We start from the raw sequence: 10078 nt of genomic DNA, 5'->3' as shown, positions 1-10078 counted from the left end.
TTCTCCAAACTTGACGCACATTGCCCGCCTCTCTAACTCGCTGTGTTGACAGACGAAGACAGAAAGGCATCTGTACATTTTATTTACTTCTACATTTTCATGTGATAAAGGCTCAATTAAGTTTTCTCCTGAACTTCGGCAAACGGTAATCAAAAAGAAAGTGACGTGTGGTTCTTTAACCATTTTTGCCCAGAGAACCGCAAAGTAACCACGACCTTTTTTTTTCTAAAGGGGACACGGGTCTTCCTTGAGACATTTATTTTAAAAAAAATTTAAAAAAAAAAGTATGATCACCTTTGTGTCCGTTTTTTAGGACAAGCAGAAAGCCACTTTAGAAGTTTGAAGAAGATTGGAGCTCCGCGCGCGCAGGTTGTGGGTCCCACTCCTCCCAGTGTTCCCTGTCTCTATGCACACGGTTCCAAAGGTTCTCTGACCTGGGGTTTGGGTTAATCGGAAACCTGGTCATGTTAAGCCGAAAGGTCGACAAACTGTAAGAGTAATTTAAGACTGAATAGACGGCCAGATCCATGTTTTCTTAAAACCTGTGGGGACCTTTTGGTACAGAGATTCTTTTAATAAGCGACCTTTAATTTTTATAGGTTTTAAACTCCTGTCACACAAACTGTTTTAAATAACTTGGCTTAAAATAAATGGTCCACTTAGTCATTTCAAGGAAACGAACAAAAAAAAAGCAGCTTTTAGTGAAGTTATTGTGGTAAAAGACATCTCAATATCAAACTAAAAGACTTAAAATGAAGATCTGGAAAATCTGTAAAACTTATAGAGTATATAATAAAGAGTTTCTATGTTTCTTATATCTGATGTTTTTATTTGTTTTTTGCTCCTTTAGTTTCTTAATCCTTTTAAATCTGGCCTGTTGTTGGATTCTTTCGGTGGTTCTTGTAATGGTCGGGTTAGATGTTGGGGTTTTAGTTTTTCAAGTTTATGTTTTTGTTTGTTGTCAAACATTTTGTAAACCTGTGTTTTTAAAGGAGTTATATAAATGTATTATTATGCACTTATCATGGCCAGTAGAGGGCGCCATCGCTGTGAGCTAGATCAGGCCTCCTGGGGGAATCTGGTTTGTAATGAACTGAAGAATGACAACATTAAATACAGCCCACTCTGTTATGGAAAGCTGTTGGATGGAGTTAACTCCGGAGAGGACAGCAACAGAGATGACCTTTAAAAAAAATTAATAAAACGGAACCGCCTCAGCGGTTATATTACACTGCAGTAATTATAACATGTCTGAGGCGTGAAGAGACGTCATGGTTTGTCCACATGCTATCTACAGAGCAGACTAGACGGTTTGCATCTGACAATTTTACAAAGTGTTAGTCCAGCTTAACAGCAAACTAAAATATGTAACGTAATTATTCTTAGACAGAAATTAATCCACTTTAAATCAGAAGCTCTGCATTCAAGATTAGACTCCAATAAAAGAATCCTGACATTTTAGAATGAGGCTAAAATAGTAGAGCTCAATGAGAGATGAGTCATCATTTAATTCATAAACTGAGCAGCACACTGAAATGGAGTCTCTGCAATGTTTTGAATTTGGACTGCAGTACCCTTTTTAAACACTAGGTGTTAGAGTTACAAAGTGTTCCTTTAATAATTGCTCAAACTGCTAAATTCGATACTGTAAGACAGATATTTGCACTAAACATCTTCCTACACATCTAACTCCTCCTGCACATATTTAATCTTCTACTGTTCACTGCAGTGACTCTGTTTACTTCTACAGTCTCCTTTATTGTTCTTTGTCTTTTGCACCTAAAACACCAAAACAACTCAGTAACCTGTTTCAGTTCTAATAAAGATGGCAGAGGAGATAGTACACACACAATTGATGGGCTAAATGCCACAAAAAAAGGTAAAAGCACAAATGTTTTATTTTAATGAGTTTTTTAATGTTTGGATGTTTTGTTTTTTGGATAACTTATTTCACCCTTTGCTCTTAGGATAATGATGCTGCATGGTTTTCCAGTGATTGAGTGGATTTGAGATGTTCTACAATTCACACGTTTATCCAAATCATCAGAGAAAAGAACAACACAAGCAAGGATCTTGAGGTAACTGGAAAAATAAGTCAGAGTCTCATTTAAAAGAAATGCATTTGTATTTACTTGTGTGGAATTGGAGTAAAATAAACTTTATGCATGTCCTCTTTGGGCTTCCATATGTGAGTTAGGAAGAAAACTGAGAACTGCCCCCTCTCCCCAACACAGCTCAGAGTACAACAGTATAAACTTGTATTCTTGGAACCTAAAAAAATGTTTTATTTCCAATGTACATTTTAAATTCTAAATCCCGATTTTAAAAAATCACTAAGTAGCATCCTTTTGAAATATTACCTGTCATTGTAGTTCGTATCTCGGGGGGCTGGGTGTCACTGAGGTGGGCGGTGCACATCTCCAGCAGACCCCTCCCGCCCCTCTCACACACGGTGACCGGCAGTCAGACAGTCAGACAGGCAGACTTCCTCCTCACTACAACCATTCACACACTACTACACCCACCGCAGTCACAGCAGCAGCAGCGGCTCATGTCTCCACCTGCTCCGGGATAGACAGCCCTCCATTTGTACATCCATCCGTTGATCGATCTTCTCCTCCGCCCTGTGAAGAAGTAGCAGCAGTGAAGCTGGAAGTCTGAAGCGTCCAGATGAAGATGCTGGAAAACGGCAGGAAGGTGTTCAAAGAGGGGCTGCTGGAGAAGCGGAGCGACGGGCTGCTGCAGCTCTGGAAGAAGAAGCACTGCGTCCTGACGGAGGACGGCGTGCTGCTGCTGCCGCCCAAACAGCACGACCCGCCGCAACATCACCACCACCACCAGCACGGGGACGTGGGCAAAGTCAAGGAGCTGCACTTCGCCAACATGAAGACGGTGGACTGCGTGGAGCGGAAGGGAAAGTATGTGTACTTCACGGTTGTGATGACGGAGGGGAAGGAGGTCGACTTCAGGTGCCCGCAGGACGAGGGCTGGAACGCGGAGATCACCCTGCAGATGGTCCAGTACAAGAACCGGCAGGCGATCCTGGCCGTCAAGTCCACCCGGCAGAAGCAGCAGCTGCTCGTGGTGCAGATGCCCGGACAGAAGACGGTCCGCAGCGCGCCAAACGTTGCGTGACCTGCGGCGAGACCCGTGGACGTTGGTGCGCCATTAGCGGTAAGACAGCTCCAGAGAGAGCGTTATTGAGGAGGGGGTCCCCAGGTCCGGGGACCACCTGGGGATCCCCTTGCATAATTAAGGACCCTTTTTTAAATTTGATTCCCTGGATATTTGTGCCCTGAACGAGGACGTCTGTTTCGTCCTCACAGATTAAACACTGAGTGAATATTCTTCCAGAGGGGAGCAAAATGTGGATTTATTTTTGTATAAAGAAAAGTTTGGGAGCCTCTTTGTATGTCCCCTCTCATGGAGGTGAAACCCTCTGCAGGAAAACATGCCGGATATCCATTTCCAGGCAGGTTTGACATTTCACTCAAGGAGGGCTCCTCCGAATCCTAATGGCTTTACGCGCAGAGATTGGCAGAGTTTCAATATTCATGATGGGAAACAACTTGCGGGATTTATGTTTGTCCAAACAAACCTTTTGAAATTACTTCTAGTTAACATTTGGATATGTTTAAGGGCGCAATCTTTAAACAGGATAATAATATTTAATCATTGAGGATTGATTTTGGGGTAAAGACGCAAACAGATTTTGCACCAAAACGTCTAATAAAATGTCAGATTTGTTTAAATTGATGCATATATGACTCCAAAATACTCTAGTGCGCTCTAATCTGTGCTGTAGCTCAGTCTCATCACAGCTAGTGTGTGCAGCTTCTCACATCAGCTGAACACCCAAGCTGTCTTTCTCACTCAAACGTGTGCGTATCTTTGAAATAAGCTGCCTAGTTTGTGTTTGGCCAATATTTTCCATGCACGTGGCTTTCTGTTGCACGTGGTGATTTGTTATCACACCAATATTTCAGTGCAGCAAAACAAAAGGAAAGACTAAATATATGGCAGCAATGATTCAGGAATTCAGTTGGTGTGATGCATTATGAGCATAAAACACTGGACCCTCAAAGAGACAAAAACATGACTCATCTGTTCTTTAACTAGACATGAATGTCTATTAAAAAAGCACAAATATAAAAATAAATATACATTTATATAGTATGAAATACTGCAGGGCTGCAGCTACCATTGAGGTCAGAGGTCATGTCTTATGCAGTTACAAGGATTTAGGAAATTTTAAAAATCTTCAAATTGTAGTAATTCTAGTTTATTTTTTGTCAGATAAATTTAAAATCAATTGAAACAGAAAGTGTTTATTTATTTGAATTCTTAAAAAATGTTGACCATTGACTGTGTATGAATATGGACAACATGTCTGTCTGCTTTTGTTCGATAAAATGAAGTCAAAATGCTCCCACTCGGGGCAGTGATATCTTGCACTGGTGACGTAATTTAGAGCCAGACGTCCGGCCCTTTTGCTAACGGAAGCACACGTAAAATTCACCTGTGAAGAGATCACTCAGGTTCAGTGACTGTGTAGTTCATTTTTACAACAATTGGTTTTGCTTTCTGGCAAAGAACGCTGCAAGGAGCTGCAATTGTCAACAGAGCTGTCGATCATGAGGTCACGTCAGCACTTTCACATCACAGCAGACTCCAAGTTTGACAAAAATGTTTTTCAACTTTAAAGGTTGACCCATGTCGCGTCTGTTACCTTGGAGGAGGCAGGTTTATGACCTATACTGCAGTGAGCCAGCAGGGGGAGCTCTAAATCATTTGCCTTCACTCCCAGACAGCTGGTGCTCTGTCCATCTTAATATACAGTCAATGATTTAAAAAAAAAAAGTTTCCTATAATCAGCATTTCTGGCTCAGTGTTTGTCTACATTTAAAGAATGAATCCCTGCTTTACATGATCTCAGTGCATGGATGAATACGTTTTCAAATTCAGTCTAGTCATTTAGACTTAATTCTCAAAATGCGAACATAAAAACAATTTTCCTGTGAGTAGTTTAACTCTATTCATACATTGCAACTTTTTTATTAACATAATACAAAGTAAACAACGAAGATGGCTCAATCCTGGCCTAAAATATCTTCTGTACAAACGTCCTTATTTCTGTCAGGTTGAGTAGCATCGATGGTTTGACTCAGACTGGTTGAAATGAAATGTGCAGCCTGAGGAGCTCCCTTTATATTGAGTCTATGTTTCTTGTGACTTCAGATTACCTCCTGTGTCAGGCCCATCAGTCTGCAGTACGTCTAATTGATTGCATCCACAGGTTAATTGGACACTCAGCCGGAGGACGAATACCGAGCCGGGCTGCACCTCTCACTCGTCTCTCTCCTGGAGCCCCCCTCTTCCATGTAGTGGTTCCCACTGACCAGCGCCCCCTTCCTGTTCAGAGACTTGTTTCACAAAGACTGATGGACTAAAAGCATGTGAGAAAACACCTGAATTCTGCGGTGCGATGGGTTTATCCCTTATTTATTACATGTGTATATACCGTATATTTTCTATATAAATTGTTGAATTGTTGTTGAATGTTCAGTGTGGTTGTTGCTGGAGAGGAACAGGAAATATTAATGTGGAGGTTTGTAGCCGACATGTTTGACAAGAACTTCTCTGAAATAAGCATAGATATAGTTATGTGAGAAAGATGTGTCGTCAGTCAAATCCTTTAATTACAGATGAAATGTGTCATTTTATCCATATTTCCATTTTTCAACTGAACCAAAGAATCATTTCCAGACTTTTCTCTCTCGCTCATGCAGAGTCACAGCTCACTGAAATACCCCAGATTCACCATGAGCTTCTCTGATTAGTCACTTGATTTATTAATAGCTCCAGTGCGTCTTTTTCCATCTTTTTTTTTAAATTGCTATCTACGACATTTTTGTGAGTCTTAAATCTGAGGTAGATGCACGGATTTACCTGCAGTCTGATTTCAGCTGTTCCAATCGGTTGTCTGTGCAAGCATCCTTGTAGGAACTATCTTCACTTGTTTTTACACTTACTGCTTTGTGGTGCCCCCTAGTGGCCATTACAACGTCAGCAAAACAATTCTCGGAAGTCCGCCTATGCTAGGTCTGGACGATTGTTAAACACGACTTTAGCCCATTAAAGTTAAGTTCTCCTTTGTTGTGCAAACAAGAAGTCATTATAGAATTACATTATGAGCTTGATTTACACCATGTCCCTATTGTAGCACGCATACACAATTGTAATTAGTGTAACCCACCCACTATTTTAACCCCAACCTATCAAAGTTGCCACCATTTCACAAGTTAGACCACCTGATGTTCCACATCTGTCGCTGGTCCTCTCCAACTGTCTCATTTGATCATTTGATCCGTACATGTGGTGCCATCAGTCCGTTCTATCGCGTATTGATATGGTGTCTTATTTTCAGCAGTTCAGCTACTATAAAGACATTTGAAGTGGTTGGATTCGTTCTTAATCTTTGGGGACGACTTAGAGAGCGGTGTCGTCTGGTTCAGTGCTAGCAGTCTCAAAGTAAAAGACAAAATAAGCTAATTCTTCTTCTGACTTATAACCACTAAACTTCCCCCGTGTTAAACTCCGAGATCAAACTTTAGCTAGTTGGAGAAGCTAACAAGTTGTAAAACGGACTGTTGAAAAGTTAATTGGCTTGCTTGTCAAAGATCTCTTATTAGTGACACTGACAGGCTAATCTCTGAGCTACATTAGCTTACCATCTTGCCCTGTTTATAGTAACGTTATAATCAGGCTCTAAGAGATGCGTATGTCGTGAAGGTGTGTGGATTCCTTTTTCTACAAACCATTCAGCACATTCGAGTCCTTGTTGTATCTGCACATCAACAGCACAACAGTAATTCACTAGCATGAAGCTAGACCTGTGGTTTTAATCGGACCTTTTGAATTTACAAAAGCAAGTAAAAAAAAGTATGTATTCATATTTTAAAGATGTCTCTTTTGTGTCAGTCTTCCTGGCATGGCGAGCACCATGTTGAATACTTCCAAAGGCTGCACAGAGAAATCGTGTGTTCCTGAGGGTTTGGTGAAATGATGAGTCCACGCTGTGCTGCTACAGGGTTCTGTTTTCCTAACTGTCAACGTAAAAACTGTCATATAAGCGTCGGCGTCCATTAGCATTTCTTTTGCGACGGTAGCGCTTCTCACCACCACCTTCTGACCTTACTGTCGCTGGGTTATGAAAGTCTCTCACAGCACTGTCGCTTTCCTCGCTAGTTACTCCGTCATTATTGTTTACAAAAATGACATCACATGTGCCGCCCCGTCTTGATTTATGATTGTCGTATGGGGGAAACGTGATATTGACCAGCGGATGCTGAACGCAGAAAATGCTGAACTGAACGGGAAAAACAAAAAATAAATGGCGTCTCACAGTGTTCACAGTTCGCTAAAGAAACCTTTCCCTGATAGTTCTGCGTATTCAATAGGGACTAAATAATGGACAAAATAAACACTTTGTAACTATCACAAATTCTGTTGACTTTGCTGTTATTGCAAAGGAGTTCTTCATTGAAATTCAATCATTACCATCTGCTAAATTAAGCTAACACAGACATGGCCCCTCCCACTAAAAATTACCACAACCAATCAGGTCCTTTTGATCTCTCCTAAAGCTCTACCTTTGAGAAATGGTCAGAAAACTGCAACTTGACCACAGCGAGGGAGGCGAAAAAGTAACTGTGCAAAGATCAAACTGAAATGTGTGATTGCTGTGACGCATGTTATGATTCAGCCTCAGTGTGGTTGTTTTATTTTATAATGCAGGGATGTCTTGCTGTCTGAAAACATTTTATTTCACTAAGCCACATGTTTTTTCCTCCTGTCTGGAAGTGTTTACCGCTGTTTCCCCGTCTCGCCTGTGTATCGCAGCCAACCAACACATGCCTCAGTGTTGTTGTCATCTCCCACACAGGGTAATAGCTGTGCCCTTTACAGTATCTAATGCGACTGGTGTGATGCTTCTCTGACATGCCTGCCTGTTGCCATCATTACACACACAGTTATAGCTCTTTCTTATTTCAATGTGAGATCTATTTTCATACCTTGAAAAGATACATTCCATTAAAAAAAAAACAACAAAAAAAACAGCACGGCGTCTCTGTGGTTTCTTTTGCCTTCTTGTGTACAGATGGATTTCACAGCCCTGCAGGGTCAGCGGGGTCACTTAAGTGACCGGTGTAACTAGCTGCTGCTCTGTCGCTCTGCGGCCTTTCATGCTGTACAACCACTGAACCTTTCACCTCCTGTTTCCTGCTCTAAAAGTAGCCGCAGCGTGGAGAATTAGGTTTCACTGCCAGTTGTTGCCGCTCAGATAAACTGCCAGCACGTAATGTCAAATGCACGCGTGGCTCCTGCCGCTCTCCTGTCTAAAGCCGAGCTAATTCAATTAAACTCGGTGCACATGACGGCATCCTTTCTGACACATGAGAGTCTCGCTGAGCTGGAGAGGAACATCGCTGTGTCAGGAGGCAGATTGACTCCATGAATATTACAGTCTGGAATTAAAAGTCACCTTCTTCTCCAGTCCTTGATATACTGCGTCTCCTCTAGTCTGTACTGTCGTCTCATGATGCAATCCAAAAACATCTTGTAATATTTCACACCTTGAACTTTTAGTGTCTGGTTCAAAGGCCTCAGAAAATGAACTTACCTGGCAGATGAGTTTTTGGCTGGTTGATCGATAGGTCGCTGCATGTATGTTAGCCAAAACTCAAAAAGACTCCAAATAGCCTACAAACCAGTGTGTGATATTCCTGTTAAAGCTTAAAGTCACAGGTGCACAAATGAAGAGAAGCTTGGTAAAATTAGTCTGCAGACTGTGCAGGGACAGCGTTTAAAATGCGCAAACATTATCCACCACAAGCTGCTGATTGTGCCCGACCACCTGAGGCTGCAGCAGCGAAGGCCCTGACTGTAACGAGATAAACAAAGACCTGATATAGGACAGAGCCGCTGTGAGAGACACAACATGTTTATCGTTGCCATGGAAACCCTGGATGTTACGTGAAAGACCGCTGCATGAGGAAGTGGGAACCGCTGCTGAAAGCTGCCGTACTGTTGCTGTATGTGCTGCTGTGATCAAAACGTCATGTAGATCTGTAAACATGTTCTCTTCCTCAGGTTGGTTTCGCTCGGTCGTCTTAACGACGGTCAGCGTGAAGTTCGTTTTCATCAAAACAAACAAACAAACAACCACATATTTAAGCCCCACAGAAACTAACAAGCTCTTCTTCTGTGTTTTCATAGCTCATCTGAAACTGTCTGCGTGACCCACTTAATAATCCAATAATGACTGAACTGATGATATTTTTAGGACTAATAAGAGAGAGTGATGTAATCCTCTCTTCAACAGATTGTAAAGTAAAAACCCTGTCAGTGTTCAAGTGAGCCCACGAAGGAGGAAAAAGGCTTGTTGAGGACATGATTGGGTTTCAGCGTCCTTGTTGTTGACATCTCTCAAACGTGTCGGTGAGTCTCTTTGAACGGCAGCAGCTGCTCTTCAAACATTACATAAAGAGCCTCTGTGGGTCTGCCGTCTTGGCATGCAGGCTGACCGCCAACGTATTCCTCACATCTTCATCGCTCTGTGAGGAAGGACGGACCTGTGACGGCGGCTGTGCATGTGTCACTTCTGAAGAGCTTTAAGTGCAGCATGAGCCCTTTAAATCACAGGGATTCATCCCAATTTGACCTCTTGACCTCTGGTGGGAGCCTTAAAATCAATGTGTCAAAGAAGATTTTTGCTCGTAAAATATTTCCTTTTTAAAAATCGTATTTAGCTTGCATTGAAGAATCTAGCTGTCGAGATGTTACTGAATAATTTCAGAGCTATTTTTGAAACAATCAAGCAAATGTCCAATCTTTCTCTCCTGTCATTGAATTAAACCAACAGTGTGATATTGCTCTTTTCGTTTTTTCTAACTGTCCTTCCTGTTGATTACTTGAAGATGTCAGTGTGGGGGTGCACATGTCCTAGCGGTTAGGTTGAGCCCCATGTACAGACACTATAGTTCTTTCAGCGGGCGGCCCAAGTTCAAGTCCAGCC

At 41.9% G+C, this 10078-nt stretch overlaps 1 protein-coding gene across 1 annotated transcript; it reads left to right on the top strand.

The window, feature by feature from the left end:
• The first annotated feature begins 2180 nt into the window (after positions 1–2180).
• Positions 2181–5553, top strand: phlda1 (pleckstrin homology-like domain, family A, member 1). The gene is made up of 2 exons (XM_079335594.1): positions 2181–3174; positions 5297–5553. The coding sequence occupies exon 1, from the start codon at positions 2671–2673 to the stop codon at positions 3133–3135; it is 465 nt and encodes a 154-aa protein (XP_079191720.1). The 5' UTR covers positions 2181–2670; the 3' UTR covers positions 3136–3174; positions 5297–5553.
• The last annotated feature ends 4525 nt before the right edge of the window (positions 5554–10078 follow it).

This window comes from Symphodus melops (assembly GCF_947650265.1).
Source record: "Symphodus melops genome assembly, chromosome: 22".
NCBI classification, from domain to species: domain Eukaryota; kingdom Metazoa; phylum Chordata; class Actinopteri; order Labriformes; family Labridae; genus Symphodus; species Symphodus melops.
Note: the sequence above shows the minus strand (reverse complement) of the source record. Positions and strands in the feature narration are given on the sequence as shown.